Source organism: Ostrea edulis, chromosome 2 (assembly GCF_947568905.1).
Source record: "Ostrea edulis chromosome 2, xbOstEdul1.1, whole genome shotgun sequence".
NCBI classification, from domain to species: domain Eukaryota; kingdom Metazoa; phylum Mollusca; class Bivalvia; order Ostreida; family Ostreidae; genus Ostrea; species Ostrea edulis.
The window spans coordinates 104,224,279-104,243,013 of NC_079165.1; the positions used below are offsets into that span (position 1 = coordinate 104,224,279).

Below are 18,735 nucleotides of genomic sequence, written 5' to 3' on the forward strand. Positions count from 1 at the left end.
AACAACTTTTTACTCCAACGATTACTGATCACTGATTAACATTGACTGGACATATTATATTATTCATGTATTCCAGGATTATATACATAAAGTACAAGTATTTACATATTTTAATGATTTTATATTATTGAAATTGATTTCTTGAGAAAATTAATAATTATCAGCACATTTCACAAAAATACTATTTGAAACAGAGTTGAAAACGTTAGAGCATTGATTTGAAATTGTCAACCGATTCTTGAAAAAAAGTTATACCGACTTATAAGTGGGTCAATGGCAAATCCCTCCAAAATGGCCAACAAAATATACAACCGACTTGCAGGCGAACCAACCTATAGGCGAGTATATACGGTATAGATTCCTATAACTAGACCTGTCATTTGATATCATGATCTTTTGACTTTGTGACCCTGACCACAGAATTTGACCTAATTTCAAAACTTGTTGTATTCATAACTTTTGAATGGCGAGTGATAGGAGTGTCATATATTGTGTGTGCATTCCCTCCGACAAGACCTCTCTTTTGGTACCAAAGTGTTGGCCTTGTTTATTGTTGCCATTGGGGTGGCATAGTATTTAAACTATATTCAAAGAAGAGGGGCATATTGGTTTGCACCTGTCGGTCGGTCGGTAGACCACATGTTGTCCACTCAATATCTTCAGAACCATTCACTTGATCGTAATATTTCATATGTGGGTTGGTTATGAAAAGAAGAGGACCCCAATTGTTTTTCAGGTCAAAAGGTTAAAGGCCAAGGGTCAGCCTACTCTGGACATAGGAATATACTGTCCGCTCAATATCTTGAGAACCCTTTGCTTTGACAGACATCAAACTTGGTACACTGGTACATCTTAAAGGAAACAACGCATGTTTCTAAACTTTTTCATTTTTTCAGCAAAATTAACTCTTTTTATGCCTAAAACTAATTTAAATGTGTTTTAAATGAAATATTTTGCGTAGTTTTCGAGTTTGAAAGCGATGAAATTCAAATCTTGCGATATGCATATTTTCTTTCGCTAGTTTACGCGCCATTTTGTGTGACGTCATATGCGCCCTCGGGTTTGAAATTTCATAAACAGATCACAGGGGCTCGTCACGAAATTTTTGTCTTAATAAAATTTGACATCGTCTATTCTATGTGTAAATATAGAATAGAGAGGGTCAATTCGTGACAAGCCCCTGTGAACAGATTAGATTTAATCGACAAAAAACCAATTGTCACGTTAACGGCTTGTAAATAATAATGCATTAAGATGTTTTGTGCCGTGCTCGGGTGTACTAGTTGTCGGTAGAAAGGATTTAGACTGAGTATTTTTCAATTTTTCGAAGGAAGGTACGAGAAAAAAGACGTGGATAATTTTTTTGTTGGAGCAAGAACTTTACCTTAAAAAACACACCCAGTCACCTTTTCAAACATTGCTTGGACAGAGACCCTGATAAACTGCGAGAAAATGGATATATCGAAGCTATAAGCACTGGTAGGCCTATAGCATACATTCTGTTTTGCTCTTCAAATTCAATACACATTCGGATCAACTGACCTTCACCTTGTAACAACATATATCGACGATACAATGTAACCAATCTAATTAAAATTAGATCTTTGATCCGCTCATGCAATCGCTACACATGCTACTCATGCTATCTTTGTGTAGCGATTGCATGAGCGGATCAAAGATCTAATTTTAATTAGATTGGCACTGGTGGCGAACACATATAAAACTCGGACAATTTATCAACATCGATTTAAATGTTGCCCATGGTAAATTAATTAGGCCCCTAAAAGTTGAGTTTTTAATAATATCTCGCAGTACTTTCACAATGAAATCGGGGCTTAGATTTAAGTCTGTATTGTGGTTAATTATCGCAAAATTTCGGCGAACGAACTATTAGAATTAATTACTATAAGCATAAAGAAGACAAAATGCATGTAATATTGTATAATTTGAAAACATGAGATATGTCCTTTAAGGAGTAGATGACCCCTATAGATTTTGAGGTCACATGGTCAAGGGTCAAACTGGACATAGGAATATATTGACCACTCAATGTATCAAGAATCCTTTGCTTGACAAACATCAAACTGGGTACACTGGTATATCTTTAAAAGATGACCCCTATTGATTTTGAGGTCACATGGTCAAAGGTCAAGGGTCAAACTGGACATTGGAATATACTGTCCGCTCAATATCTGGTACATCTTCAGGAGAAGATGACTCCTATTGATTTTGAGGTCACATGGTCAAGGGTCAAACTGGACATAGGAATATACTTTACATTCAATATCTTTAGAACCCTTTGCTTGACAGACATCAAACTTGGTACACTGGTATATCTTTAGAAGAAGATGCCCCTTGTTGAATTTGAGGTCACATGGTCAAAGGTCAAACTGGACATTGGAATATACTATCTGTTCAATATCTTGAGAACCCTTTGCTTGACAGACATCAAACTTGGTACACTGGTACATCATCAGAAGATGACGCCTATTGATTTTGAGGTCACGTAGTCAAGGGTCAAACTGGACATAGAAATATACTGTCCGTTCAATATCTTGAGAACCCTTTGCTTGACAGATATCAAACATGGTACACTGGTACATCATCAGGAGAAGATGACATCTATTGATTTTGAGGTCACATAGTCAAAGGTCAAGGGTTGAACTGGACATAGGAATATACTTTCCGCTCAATATCTTGAGAACCCTTAGCTTGACAGACATCAAACTTGGTACACTGGTACATCTTTAGGAGAAGACGACCCCTCAAACTCCTCGTCGAGGCCTCATTACGTCACAGTGCCTACGAATAGACCTCTCCTATGTGACGCACCACAATATACAGATTTGTATATTGTGAGTCCGCGATTATCACGCAGACAAATTACACTAAAGAAGTAGTTCGCAGTTAAAAGTCTGAAGATATTAATATTAAAAGCATTAATATAAAAGTATGGATTTTATTTTAAACATAAAATGATCAAAAGATCATTAAAAAGTAGGGATACTCTGTTCAAATTATTGTGTAAAGTAATGAATTTGATGTTTACGTTCTTGTTTTGAAAGTTGGTTACGTTTGACGTTATGTTTTTTCGTCATTCTACAGTGACGTCACAGTATACGCGGCCTAAGAAATCGCTATCCCATAATGCCTAAGTGGAAGAGTTTGGTTTGTGAGCAAACGAACTCTGGTGGAAGTTTGGACGACCCCTATTGATTGTCAGATCACATGGTCAAGGGTCAAACTGGACATTGGAATCTACTGTCCGCTCAATATCTTGAGAACCTTTTGCTTGACAGACATCAAACTTGGTACACTGGTACATCTTCAGGAGAAGACGACCCCTATTGATTGTCAGATCAGATGGTCAAGGGTCAAACTAAACATTGGAATCTACTGTCCGCTCAATATCTTAAGAACCCTTTGCTTGACAGACATCAAACTTGGTACACTGGTACATCTTCAGGAGAAGACGACCCCTATTGATTTTCAGATCACATGGTTAAAGGTCAATGGTCAAACTGGACATTGGAATATACTGTCTGCTCAATATCTTGAGAACCCTTTCCTTGACAGACATTAAACTTGGTACACTGGTACATCATCAGGAGAATACTTGTTCATTGTACTGCACCAATCGTTTGACCTTTTGCATTTCTTGTTCTATAAATCAAAGGTCGAGAAAAGTGGAATACATAATTTGCGAACATTTATTTTTAAATTTCAAAGATTCAATTTCATTCTGAAGTTGAATATGTTCTTGTACAATAAGGAATATACAGAACCAGTATTCCTGAAGTGTAAGGGACATGTAACATTTGTGTCGAAAGTTCCAACAGTTTGTCTAGCTGTACATGTCTGAAATAAACTGTACAGCCAGTCGCAAAACTACTTGTACACTAAAAATGAATTAAAAATTTAAGACTAGTCAGCTTTTCAGTATTGTGCTCAACTGAATTTTCTAGCTGGCTGTGTGGGGAACTTTTTATGTTTTGTTACTTTGCCTGATCTATAACTTAGTACGAACTCTTTGCTTCTCTTGTAATTCTGATATAAACACAATTAACACCTTGGTTATACTGGTCAATATTGGTTGGGCTTTTGTCTTGCAAGAACATGTATACATGTCAAAGATCTACAGGCTGCAAAACTTCATGACTGATGAAAATGTGACACCTGTAAAGAACAGATTAGTTCAGCAATCTGTGTGTGTGTGAATAGGAATGAGTATTTTAGTGCCTTTGGGAGTGATGGAAGAGCACTAATTAATGATTTGCATTAAATTATGAAATACTTTAATTATCCATTAATTCACCATTTGGTAGTTCATGAACATGCCAAAAATAAGCATTACTTTAGCTAATTGTTCAATAGACTTTAAATACTGGTTCCAATACATTTGGAGGGCATAAATGATTTTCACAGTATGCAATTTTGAGAATACGTAAATTCATATGAAGCTAACCTTATCCCTAATTAGTAAAACCTACTATGTATGTATGTTTATTGCTCAATTTTTGCATCCACAAAACCATAGGATTTGGTGTTCATCATATAATGATGAAACCACAGGATGTACAAACGAGGTATTCTTATCTTTACTAAATGTAAGACAATCACAAAGTCACTTTTAAGTCAATTTATTACTCCATATTACAATCGCACATGAGCAATTGATCAAATACTGTGAAATCATTAAATTTCGTGGGAATTCAATTTTTGTGGGTACCCATCTCCAACAAATTTCAAACCACAAAGAAATACATGTTTCAGTGCACAGAAACCATAACCTCAAAATTACATTTCAACAGAACTGAAAATTAAACATTTATTACCTTCCCTCTCACAAATTACATTTCAACGGAACTGAAAATTAAACATTTATTACCCTCCCTCTCACATATTACATTTCAACAGAACTGAAAATTAAACATTTATTACCCTCCCTCTCACAAATTCAAATGATTCCACAGTACCAAACTAGTAAAGCCACAACAGTGAAAATGAAACCTGGTAGAACACACTACTTTCACTTTGACATACGCATTTAAATTAAGAGGGAGCGATACACAACCAGTACAAAACCAGACAGGAGGTGCAAGACCGACTCTAGATTGTACACTGTACAAACCATCCTTTGGGTCACTACACTAACCTTTTGTGACTGGAGTGAAGATGAAGGAATGAAAAAATCTCGCTCAACAACTTAGATGGAGATAAATATTCAAATAAGATTCATTCAAAGAATGGTTCTCTTGGCCAAGATTTCCATCAAAATAATATAAATAGGAAATTCACAACTTTCATGTTATTATTGCGTGATCATTGTAAAAATATTCTGAAACAATATACTGTCACCTAAATCTTGAGTAAGAAATAAGAGATGGCATGTATATAAATAATTGGTCAAATATTACATCTAAACTGTTCAAATTATCACAAAAGACAAAATACTGAATATGTTAGAGCAAAAATGAGAAGAATTTACCATGCATGAACTGCATACAGTATTCGACCCTAATACCCATCTATCAGCCAGAGACCGACCCATTATCTAGAGGACAGATAAACTTAACAACATATAGCCTGTCTGTTGTGCCTAGAAAGAAATTGTTTGGTTGCCTTCACCCATAATAGATCAGGTTAAAAAGTAAATAGATATGGCTTCAAATTTCCTGAGAAAATTGTCTTGTGAATGAGCTAGGAGGCCTATACTCAAGATGCCTGCCTTGTTGAGTCACCAAAGGACATACAAATCTGGTTCAGGACCAGTAATTTTGAATGGTTACTGGTCCAAGGGACCAGTGAGTTAAATGCTATACTGTGAACACTGACTGTACAGCAAACAATCAGATTTGAAAAATACTGAACATTTCTTTGTTACTCTACTGATTTTCAAGATTCCTTTATCTTTGAAACCTGTTCATAGAAATTTTTCCTTGTGGTATTTTTGCCTAAACTCTACAATTTCCCACATTTTATATTCATCCTATTCTGCATTCACCCGTTTGGAGCTATGTTATAGTCTAACCTTTGCCCAATTTCAAGGTGATTGCAAGGTGTTATGTAACATATCAAAGGAAGTTTTCTAAATGCTATATGTACATGTAAATTGAATAGAGTCAGCACTATCATCTTAACTGACATATTGTGACAATTTTCGCTGAAAAATCCTAATTTCCACAAGCAAATTTCTAACATACAAAAAGAAATAGATTTTAATGGATTGTAAGCACATATATAAAAGGACAGGTAACCTAAGTTTATAAACAACATATGTATAAGTCAGATTAATTCAATGACCTATTTAGTTTTTATTGTTCTAGTAATTGCCTCAACCACCCTTACTTTGTAGTGTCTGTGAACAAGTGAAAAAACCAGAAATGGATTTTGCATCACAATATATTTTCAAGTCTAAACAAAACTCAAAACACATCTGCCTCATACAATGTATCACTCCATACGCAAATTGTTTTAGGAAAAATATACTAAAATGGAATGAAAACTAAAAGTTCAAAAAAAAGTTCCTCAAATACAACCTAGCTTATATATTAATTTTTGGTGTAAAAAGGAATGTGTATCATCAATGCTCAATATGTTTCCTTTCAGTAATGCCATTATAGCTAACATTTCAATATGAAATATAATTCTTTGTGTCCAGAGAAAATATCAATACAATTATGGGTTAGAAAAATATTATAAAAATAGTACAAAAATTCATTAGACTACTGTAAAAATGAAACATACAATGCCAAAGAAAAGCATCTACACTGCAATATTGACATGAAAGGTTACTGATCAAAACAAGAAATATACTGACCCGAATCCATGATAGGGTATGGTATGTCTCTATTGTCATGGGGAGTTTAAATGTTGTGGCTACACAACAGAGTATGATTTATGTATATCAATAGTAAACACTATAAGATGACGTTAGACATACAGCAATAAGAGATAGAACTACTACCCTGACAGTGTCACTATCTGTTGTCCATTAATATTAACTAATTGTAACAAACAAAGGTCATGATTTTGTATACAAACATTAAATTAAATGTTTAATGTACATAATGTGACAAACAACTCATTTTGGGAAATAAAACAGTTTCATTGAAGTTTTTGTAAAACAGTTGCATTGAAATTTTCAAATTCATAAAACAAACTGTTGGTACTACTATTCATGAAAAATATACAGACATATCACATATGAACTATTTCCCTGTGTAGAAAATTATATGTAGAATAAAAAAATAAACATACATCGGTAGAAACAATCAATTAAAGTGTTGGTACAATAATTTTCTCTAACTGCTATACACCCCCCCCCCCCCCCAATCAAAACATAAAAAAATAACAAAAAATCTTTCCTAAATTTTCATAAAATATTAGATTGACAGTTACACTGCTTAGAAACCTGTATAAAGTCTAAGCTTGACTAGTACAGTACTGAAATATAAAGCACCACTCACAACAGGGTACATGATACACCCATCTACAACTACATGTATATCTATGTTTGCATGCTTGAAATCACAAGCTTTGACACTGCCAATTGAATCAAAATATGAGGCACAGTTGCCTACTTTTCAAAATGAGGCCACAGTGACCAAATTTTAGTTCATGACACACCTTTTCCCCCAAAGATGCATCAAATGACTAAGTTTGATAGTCTTAGGCATCACAGTGCAAAGGATATGATCTGGACATGATTTGAGTATATTTAAGAAATGAATAGCACTTTTGAACAGTTCATGGTCAGTATGAACGGATTTGAATTTGAGGCAAATTCTGTGAATCGCACTAGCTATTCACAGAGAATTTGCCTCAAATCCAAATCCATTCATATTGACCACAAACAGCTCTAAAGTGCTATTCATTTCTTATATTTATATTCATTTACTAAATCACTGTTTGTTTACATTGCTTTTTTGTTGTTGCATAAAACGAACTTCTAGTCATAGTCGTATTGTGACGTACGTCAACACAGACATGATGTCACACTTTGTCTCACCCTGCCTTTTATCAACATTGCACGGTGCACTGTATTTTGGAGCTAGGAGACCGCAATATTGGGATGATAATCCACATAAGTTCACAATCTTAATCCGAGGTGTGACTTGCGAGATCTTTGTAACACATGTTGTATTTTTTCTAATCATTACGCTTTCTCAGTCACATACTTTAAACTAGTTCATAATCCGTTCATAGTCAATATCAACGGATTGTGTCGCGCACTGAAATTGGTAAGTTCATAGAGGAAAATGTGATTTGTAATATAAATATACAGCTATAAAATTCCCAAAGGAGACCACAATGACCTATATCTGGTTTGTAACACACCTTCCTTCCAATTTGCATCAACTGACCTGGTTTGATAGTCCTAGGCCTCAGATATAATGAGAACATGATTTGTATATGTATAACCATAAAATTCCAGAAAGAGGCCACAGTAACCTACTTTTGGTTCAAGACACACCTTCCCCACAAAATACATCAACTGACCAAATTTGAAGGTCCTACACCTCACAGTGTGTAAAATATGATCTGGACATGGTTTCAATATCTAAAACTATAAAATTCCAGAAGGAGGCCACAGTTACCCCCCCCCCCCCCCACACACACACACAAAGCTGCATCAACTGACTGTGAAGTGTGTTAGGCCTCATCACCTGAACATGATCAAGCTACCAGACGGACAGGAAACTCTTTACCATCATATGTCCTGTCAAAAAAGAGGCGTATAAAAATGACAAAACATCTATTTTTATTCACTGGTCTATAAATCTTACTAATAAAAAAAGAATATTGAACAGGTTTTCCTTCACGAAGTTTATCCAATGCAAGTTAAAAAAAGAAACTTGCACTCAAATTTTTTTTTACTCGACTGTGATATCAGTACTATAAAGGCATAGGTCCCCTCAACAAGAATTAAGACTTTCCCTATTATCACAGATATTAGAGCGCCATAAGCCATCACAGCCATCTGAATATCATATCAAGAAACAATCCAATGTTAATTAGTGTTGAAAAATCAGGAAAAATTAGGAAAATTTCATAATCGATAATCAGTCATAATCGAAAGAACTGTTCAATCAATGATTGATATAATCGGTATTTACATGTAGTTAATAATGTTTATTATTTTTGGAGTTATTTCTATTTATTTTCATGGATCTGTGCAGTATACACACTAGCTGGTGTTACTGAATTCCCAATTTTCAATGTGGAGTCCACTCTGACTCTCCCCCGCACATGTCTCAATATAAAAGCGGGAGTAACAGTCAGATGAATCTCGGATTAGATATTAATTAGTGTACAGGCGACAATCGATTATGAAAAATAGAATCGATAATCAGAATCGAAGAGCTAAAAATGATCGACAATCGATTGTCGGCGACAGTCGTTTCATCACTAATGTTAATGGTGCCGGAGAGAATCATTCAAACTCTGGGAAGTAGATGTTTTCAATATTTTCTGATCAAAAGTGATAATTAATGTTTTTTCATGGCAAAATTATGACCTAAACAACTTGCTCTAACTTTTATTCTATCGGTGTCATTGACCTTTGCTAAATGACCTTTGGTTCAGGATCCTGACTTCGTATTTGGTGAAAAGCAATCTTTGTGCCATATATGAACTATTTCCTCTCCATTACAAAGTAACTACTACCATAAAGAACCCTTCCAAACTCTTTTAAAATTAGAATTGACATAAAAAATTCCAACAGAATAGGGTTGAGTATTTATAATATATAAGGGACAAGAAAGTTTATTAGTACCTGCACAGTTAGATGAACTATTAGCTGCACAGTTATATCATCTAAAGCTAAAGACCCAACCTTCTTAAAAACTATGCACCAACATTGTTTGCTGGATATTCAGGAGTAAGAAGATTTTTAAAGATTTGTCCTAATAGTCAAACCCAGGGACCGGGCCCATGAATTTCAAAGTCTTAGTAGAGGCCTCCATGTTCATTATAAACACTGATATCCACCTAATCTATATGTTTATATAAAATCAGTGGGGAAAAAAGAATGTCTATAGAAATCTTCAAATTTTGGTCACACACCTCGGGCCATAAAGAGCAGGGACTATGATATTGGCTTGTTCGATTTTCCAATAGATGTTACATACAAAATCTGGGGAAACTTGATTCTATAGTATTTAAAAAAAATGTTCATATAATTTACTATGGACGAAGGACATTCATGAATCACAATAAGTCACCAAAGTGACCTAAAAACTAAATATACTGTAACAAAATTATACTGGGTACTGTAATTTCTAATTCATTGTATTGTGAGAGTGGCAGGAGATAGCACTTATTCCATGCCTGCACTGTAACCTGCTCCAATGATGAGACAATTTCAGCCTACTTTGTGAAATTGGCTTTCTGCAAACCAAAATTATTCTGACAATAAAATTCCAATCAAGTTTGCCAAAATAAAATTATTTTCATTTTGAACTCTTATAAGACAATAAACTTGCAATTGTCTTCATAGCCAGTGATAAGTGGGAAATGAAAATCATGTTATAAGTACTGATTCATTATACTCAAGTTCTTCATAACCATATATTACTGTACTGTATTGATCATTTTGACTGCTGTATGACAAAGCACAGAAGAATCTTGCACAAATCCATTTTCATAAACTACAATTAACATGTCTAGCAATAAATTCCAATGCCACATATATGATTGTACATGTGATGGTGTAATGTACAGATTTGCCCGTTTTGCCTATATTTTATCGGAGATATCCACCCCAGCTGGATCCTCCACTGAACCATTAACCAATGGTTCACTCTCTGGGTGTTCTGATGATGAATTAGTGGTCTCTGGTTTCTCTATTTCATTTAATTTATTACATTCTGTACTTTGTTTCACATCTACAAATAAAATATCAATCATCACAATGAATAATTTATTCAGGGAACAAGAGGCCCATGGGCCACATCGCTCACCTGAGTCACCTTGGCCCATATTTAAAGATTTTTCCTTTATATATTTGCCCGTAAAACTTTGATCCCATAATGTGGCCCCATCCTACCCCCAGGGCCCATGATTTTAACAAAATTGAATCTGCACTATGTCAAGAAGCTGCCATGTAAATTTGAACTTGTCTGGATCAGTGGTTCTTGAGAAGATTTTTTCCCATATATTTGTATGTAAAACTTTGATTCCCCATTGTGGCCCCATCCTACCCCCGGGGGACATGATTTAAACAAAGCTGAATCTGCGCTATGTATGGACTCTTATTTTAGTGCATAGAAAGCATGACTGAAGCATAAAAATATATGTTGAAATTATCACATCACACATTTTAAAAGCCTAAATTTCCTGAATACTAATAAGTGTGATATGTTAACTTGTCATGCATAAAATTGAGTAAATACCTTCAAATTTTTCAGACAGGATATATATAAGGATCATGGTTCCTGTGGAATTACTTACCCAGTTCCTTTTGATTCTCTATCCTTTCTGTTGATGACTTTGTGAACACCGTTCTATTAACGATGAAATAGATGAACAAAAAGACCAAAGAAGAAATGCTGTATATTCTCCATGCCCAGCGAATCCCCACCTCTTTATACAGCCATCCAGTCAACAATGACCCTACTCCTTTTCCTGTAAACACACAAGTAAAATTCTTAAGTTTCACGGAATACACTAATTGTAAATAATTACTGATGGGAAACAAGAAGAATTATAGGGATTACACTCAACACAAAATATATTTTATGTATTTGTTTCTTTTCCTTCTATTTCCTAAAGAATGAAGATCAGCAGTCTAGACTTAAAGGCAACATGGGATACCGCTAGGTTGCAGATGATTCACAAGACACATAGAAATGTGTGTCCTTTAGGGGATGTAAATTGATAGTATTTTGTTGGCTTTTTGGTTTTTTTTAAATACAATAAACCAGAAATCTGATAATGCAGTGATGTGCTACACTATTCATTTTAGCATTATTCATAATTGATTTACTTGGTTCAATGCAGTCCAGACACTTTATTTCAAAGTTTTCCAATTCCATATCGGCAGATGTTTACATTTCCCTACATCATTATCATGATTTCTCTGTTACAATTTGATGTTGGAAAAAGTCTTGTCAGAATACATCAAAATAGAATGACATTGATAGAATTCCAATCAAATATTAAAATTTGTAAAGTAGCTATGGTATTGATATAGATTACTAAGTGCTCTATGGTCCTTTTAAAAGTAGGGATGAAGTAGCCATGTTGAAGGCAATATGAATTACTGTCAATGTGTGCTCCATGATCCTTTTAAAAATAGTGACACTTTGACTGATATATGTATAAAAAGCATTAATGAACTATACCAAATCCAAAATGGATTCCTCCCAGAAGTCCCTGAACAGTGGCTGATATCCCTGGAGGCGAGATGATGCTGGCATATGATGTGGATGAGGCCCACATGATTCCAAAAGTGATTCCATGTAAAATCTCCACTGGCAAAACACCATACACACCATCAAGGAATGAATAGGACATCAACCGGATGGAATAAGCTATAAACACTATGTAAATACAGTTCAGATGACCTAGTCTTTTGATAATGGTCCCTGACACATAAAGGAGCACAGTCTCTGAGAGGCAGGCAATGGCCAGGCAGAATCCTGGAATGACTTGAAAGTATCCTTCAGTCTCTTCCTCTAAATACCAAAATAGAAATGTCTCTATGGCTCCTGTACAAAGTCCAAAGAAGAAGATGACACTTAAGAACATGGCTATTTCCGGATGCTTCAAAACACTCCAGAAATGCACCATCATGTTTTTACTAGAGACATTTCCCGAGACGGACATCATCCAGACAGACACCATGGCCAGTCCACACAGTCCTCCAAATATGTAAAACGACACGGAAAAATCTATCTCTTTTTGGCTGCTACTGATCTCGTACATGATGAAAGTGGAGGACAAAGCGAACAGCATGAATCCCATTGTTCCGAACAGTCTCTGTTTACCCCATTTTCCTCGCTGACTGGCACCTAAAATGTCATATGCAAGAGCATCTCCCATACTCAACACCGGGGCAAACGCAATGTTTGCAAACAAGTAAATAACAAGAAATAATATGAATTTATCTCTCATAACATGAGCATATGTGGTAACACACTGTTCAGTCATGCCAAGGTCACATTTTAAGTGGCAGTTGAACTCTGTCTCGTGGCTACAAAACATGTTCCAGTACTTCCTCTGTCCTATTGTTACATTATTCAGTGCAAAATCACGACATTCAATGTCCCCAACACTCTGCCGGTCAGCAGTTATTTCCCTTGTAGAACTAAGAATATCATATATCATAAAATCTAAATTAGCTGGTGAGATGTGCTCCCCCAGACAAAGGTCTAATTCAGCCTGGTCTGTGAAGCAGACATCTCCAGGGAATGCTGTGGTTGGCTTACAAGTCACAGAACAACTGAATGTTGGAGTAGACTGATCCGCCCCATGAGATGGAATGATGGAGTAAGAGGCTGATGAATTCTGCTGACCTCCATGTATACTTATCTGTACGGAGGAGTTTGACTTGTGGTGCGACTTGTTCACACTATTTATGAGATTTTCAAATCCTAACGGACATTCTTTGGATTTATTTTGGTAACAGTCATGGATGTATGAATCATACTGATTACACGAAAACTTGGTCTCCACGGAAACATAGGAGGTAGTCTCTGAAGGAATGACTAGTATCAACATGTAGAAAACTCCAGTGAACCCAATACTTAAAATAAGTCCTAATTTGTGCTTCTGAAACTTGTCTGCCAAAGCACCAATGATTGGTCGAATTATGAATCCCACAAATGGCATGAATCCATAGATAATCCCTGTCTGGGTAGAGGACAGTCCTATCTGTTTCATGTAGAGTGGAATAAAGGGCAAGAGATCTCCCACAGCTAAAACAGACAACAATTTATGTGGTATACTTCATTAATGACTATGAAAAACTGATTTACTGCTACATATAAAAAATACTTGCTTTAGAATATACATTTGTCAATACAGTGCAATAAAGAGACTTATCAAATCAGTCTAATGGCATAATTATAACTCTCCTGTAAACAAATTTGGGGGTATACATAGAAATAGCCATGTCCATACGTCTGTCTGTCTCTAAAGTATTTGTAAGGGCTATAACTTTGTAATGGAGAGACACCACAGGCTCATATGTGGCACAAAGGTTGTTTATTACCAGAAAGTGTGTCATGAACTTCAGCCACTGTCATTTTACCTAAGGTCAAGATTACAAAAGTTACTACCCTATGGTGTGCTACACCCCATCTGGTCAGGGTTAAGGTAAAAAAAAATTTTGTTCCAATCATAACCTTGTAGTGGAAATCATATTAAATTCATACTTGGCATAAAGACAGATTATAAGAATAACTTATCTCACAACCCTGAACCAAAATCATTCGGTTATCAAAAATTTTATTTTAATAATAATAATAATGATTGGTTTTCTATAGCGCTTTTTCAGCGTATGTTGCTCAAAGCGCTTTACAATACATTTTGGCCATAACTTTGTAATGGAGAGACTGCATGTGAGCAAATGCAATTGCAATTGGTGTAACATGAATTTCATCCAAAGTAAATAGGAGTAAAGGGTGTGATATGAGTCCTATGAGAACTGCTCTAATTTCCAATACCTGCAATCATGAAGAAGTAAAACAGCTTGATTGGTAACAATTTCGTGTTTATTTTCCATCTTCCCAATGAGGTAGTGTCTTCCTCATCAGCCATGTTGCCAGATTTTCTATAAAAAATTATGGCAATTTTATTCATTTTTTTGTCAATTTACAACAACAAAAAAATACAAATACATATACACAAAGAGTTCCATAAATTTCACAACATGTAATAAATTTTCATGAAAAAGTTGTCATTCTCATTTCTGGCATGTTTCTACCAGATACAAAACATGATGCCTTTATATATACATTACATATTTTACTGAGTATACTTCGAGGTGTGGGATGTAGGCTAAGTTGTGACCATAGTATATGCTACCGAAGCGGCAATATACATTGTCTAGCTTTGTTTTTGCATAATATCTCAATTTATGGATATATTTCACAGAGAAGAATATGGTTATGGAAGAAAGCATTAATTCAGGAATATAATATTCTGATGGTGCTACCATTTGAGCAAGCATAGCTACAAACATATTTTGTAATATTCATGCTTTGATCAGCAAATTAAACAATATCTATTTACCAAATACTCAGCATGCTCAGTACTTGAATGGGATACAACAGCAGAAACAGCCTTTTAAGCTCTCTCCCAGGGTTTTATATCAAATTATGAACAACTGTATTGAGTTCTTGCTAGATTTAGATCACTTTTAATTACCCAGCATGCACATTAACAATTATAATTACCAACATGAATGTAATTGAAAATTTTATATACTATATTCATTATATTTCTGTTGCCTTAGCTGTGGCTTGCTTAACCTTTAACAACTTGTTCTGCATGCTCTAGACTGCCTCTACTTTCTTTATTTCTACTCTCAATCTTTCAAAGTCACTAATTGTGTGATAAAAATGACCAAAAATGCCCTTCAAGTCTTGTCATAAACCATTCAAGTTTGTAAAACTATGTGAACTGCACTGCCTGTGGGCATAAAACGCATTTCAATATAATGGTAATTTTAAATAAAACGATAAATTCAACACTAATGCATGAACATGCATGGATCCAATTTTTTCTCTTTAACTCCTTCCCCATTATATGCACTATCTACAAGTAAATTAAAAAATAAAAGTTTCAGAAGAGAAAATTAGATTTTTTTTATAATATTGTACAGAATCTTAGTTTTAACCATCATTGGTTACCCACGAGTGCCTCTTGTCGTTTCTCTTTATCATCACGGGAGCGTGTGTGGACTCAAAACCATGGTTTGTGACGATGGGTTCCATAAAATGAACACCCAATCTAGATCCGCAACTGTCACAGATCGTATTATGATGTATGTCAAAACGTAGAAATGATGTTACCCATTGTCTTACCCTGCTTTTCATCAACATTGCACTTCGTTAAAAATTACATTTTGGAGCTAAGAGACCATATAATTGGGATGATAATCCATGTAAGTTCACAATCTTAGTCAAAGGTGTGACTTTGTGAGATCTCTGCCATTTTTGACGAGGGACTTCTGGGGATGGTGACAAAAAATTTTCTTGTCAAAGGTTCAGATTTAGCTCAGATCATTTTGTGCGCTTTAGTCATTAGAGCTTGTAGGTGCACAAAGGTGCTGGCTCACTAAAATTACTCCTCGATCGACGCGATTGTACCATGTCTCCTATGTTTGTAAATTTTCTAAACATCAACGCTGAATATGACATCACAATGCACTATTTACAGCAATTGCGTTATATTTCCTGCATTCAATGAATAGGCGGATCAAATGTCTTAAGTCATGTAAAAGGTGTTAAGTCTTAGGTAATCTCGGCTGAGATTCGGCTTGGCTGATTATTAGGACTGACGCCTTCACCGAATCTCAGAGCAGTCCTTCATAATTACACATTCATTGCTAGAACCGGCTGAAGCTGAAAGTAAATTTCCAAACATGAATTATGAAGGACTGCTTCGAGATTCGGTGAAGGCGTCAGTCCAAATATTCAGCCAAGCCGAATCTCAGCCAAGATTAGGTCTTAGCACAGGAGTTTGAAATTTTATCAATAAAGTCAATAAAATTCACTTGATTGACCAAGCCATGAGCTATGCGTTAGCATAGCGAACAGGAATGAAACGCCGTTTTGGAGAAATCTCGAGTTTCGCTTTGAACCGCCGCGCAATGAATATAACTCGTAAGTATTTATCACTAACAACATTTGCCTACTTAAATTTGCCTCCTAACCCCTCTCTAATGCTGTCAGTATCCACTTTATTCGATTCCGTGTAAACATTGACTTTACCGAGGACCAATTGTAATACGTCACATTCACTCCGGGCCTGACATTTTAGTATTCCTTATAATTTAAAGTTAAAAAAAATAAAATAAAATGCTATTAATCCTTCCACATATTTTTTTAATCAAATGAAATAAATCACAACATATAAAATCTTCAGTCATATCAATTATTATATTTTGAGGCCAGAAACTATGTTCAGAGTTTAAAAACAAAGGGCGATAATTGTGTAGAAAGTTGCATGTGCGGGAAATCATTGGATTACAAAAATGTCAGGCCCGGAGTGAATGTGACGTATTACAATGGGTCCTCGGTAAAGTCAATGTTTACACGGAATCGAATAAAGTGGATACTGACAGCATTAGAGAGGGGCTAGGAGGCAAATTTAAGTAGGCAAATGTTGTTAGTGATAAATACTTACGAGTTATATTCATTGCGCGGCGGTTCAAAGCGAAGCTCGAGATTTCTCCAAAACGGCGTTTCATTCCTGTTCGCTATGCTAACGCATAGCTCATGCCTTGGTCAATCAAGTGAATTTTATTGATAAAATTTCAAACTCCTGTGGTCTTAGGATGCTTGAGTTTGATAGAGCTCTGTCTTTAAACGCTAGGTGCTAACCTCGGGATATTTTTTCATGCTATGGATATAGATACTAATGCCAATACTTTTTGCTTCGCCCTCAAACACAGTCACGTCGTAAGACATATTACCTAACTACACTTTATGATTTTCTATTATCTAGATGTCCTACGAAACCCGCGAGGGTATTATACCGAGCGAAGCTCGGACGGGCCAAAGGCCCGTCCGCGAAGCAAGGCTCTAAAGGTAACACGTATGTAAAAGAAAAAAGTCAAAATCAGCAAAATAAAAAGAGATAATCTCTATATACGTTCACTGAAATTTTCGTGATCCATATGGGCGCCGCCATTTATTTTTTCATTACCTGCTTCAACAGTTATTCGTGTTTTATTTTGAATGCCAATAATAGAAGACTCTGACGTGCAATTCGTAATTTAAACACTCAGTTTGTTCAAAGTGAATAGTACAATTATCATTGTAACAGGTTTTAGCAAATAAATACATATAAAACCGTAATACGACTAAATAGATGAACGAGTTCATGAGTTTCTTTAATAAGAATATACGATAAAATTACGATTACTTTTTTACCATTTTGAATTTATTGGTTAATCTTGTTTAGTTTTAACGGCCTTTTTCATTGCATACGGAATGTATTATTGTTGTTTATAATTGTTTGCTTTGAAAAAGGGCTAAGTGTGACGTCACAATGCACAGTTTACGTCGCCTTGCGTTTTATTTCCCGCGTTCAATGAATAGGCGGATCATGTAAAACTGTTGTCCCCATATAAACTCCTTTAATGAGATGTTACTGGGTGTTTAGCGCAAGGAAATTTCATTCAATATATATATTTTTAAATGAATCACAATCTACCGTACTTAACGGAATTATGATTACCACTCGGGAAACGGAGTTACGTACATGCTTCGCTCGGTCCAACGATCACATCGTATACATATTACTTACCAAATTGTTCTACAGGACCATTAGTAAAATTCCAAAGGACAACAATGGTTTCTACGGAAGTTTCTAAATGCTATCAGAAACTGTAATTCATTTAACATGCTTTGAAGTTTGCGAGTTCAACTTCAAGCCGAAGTCAAGTGATCGTACATCTGTGGTACACATCCGGGGAGTTAGGTTGTAGATAATTGTACAATTAACAATTCTTTTACAATTATGAAACTTTTTTATTAAACCTTTCTATCATATCAATTG

The 18,735-nt window shown here is 35.3% G+C and overlaps 1 protein-coding gene across 2 annotated transcripts; it reads right to left on the reverse strand.

Annotated features, from left to right (window-relative positions):
- Nucleotides 1-4,623: 4,623 nt before the first annotated feature.
- Nucleotides 4,624-18,660, reverse strand: LOC125680569 (major facilitator superfamily domain-containing protein 6-like). Of its 2 annotated transcripts, none has more exons than XM_048920254.2 (5): nucleotides 18,484-18,660; nucleotides 14,673-15,765; nucleotides 12,348-13,922; nucleotides 11,455-11,628; nucleotides 4,624-10,889 (listed from the first exon to the last, which is right to left on the reverse strand). In XM_048920254.2, exons 2-5 carry the CDS (start codon nucleotides 14,806-14,808, stop codon nucleotides 10,741-10,743), a joined length of 2,034 nt encoding a protein of 677 aa, XP_048776211.2. In that variant the 5' UTR covers nucleotides 14,809-15,765; nucleotides 18,484-18,660; the 3' UTR covers nucleotides 4,624-10,740. The 2 variants fall into 2 exon arrangements, with proteins under 2 accessions (XP_048776211.2, XP_048776212.2); XM_048920255.2 differs by having other exon boundaries at nucleotides 14,673-14,779; nucleotides 18,484-18,655.
- Between the last annotated feature and the right edge of the window lie 75 nt (nucleotides 18,661-18,735).

Excerpts from the sequence above, each read along its gene's own strand:
- LOC125680569 (XM_048920254.2), bottom strand. The coding sequence starts at position 14,808 with ATGAATAAAATTGCCATAATTTTTTATAGAAAATCTGGCAACATGGCT. Across the intron at positions 13,923-14,672 it reads TTACTTCTTCATGATTGCAG|CTGTGGGAGATCTCTTGCCC; the intron begins GTATTGGAAATT and ends TGTCTGTTTTAG. Across the intron at positions 10,890-11,454 it reads AGAGAATCAAAAGGAACTGG|ATGTGAAACAAAGTACAGAA; the intron begins GTAAGTAATTCC and ends TTTTATTTGTAG.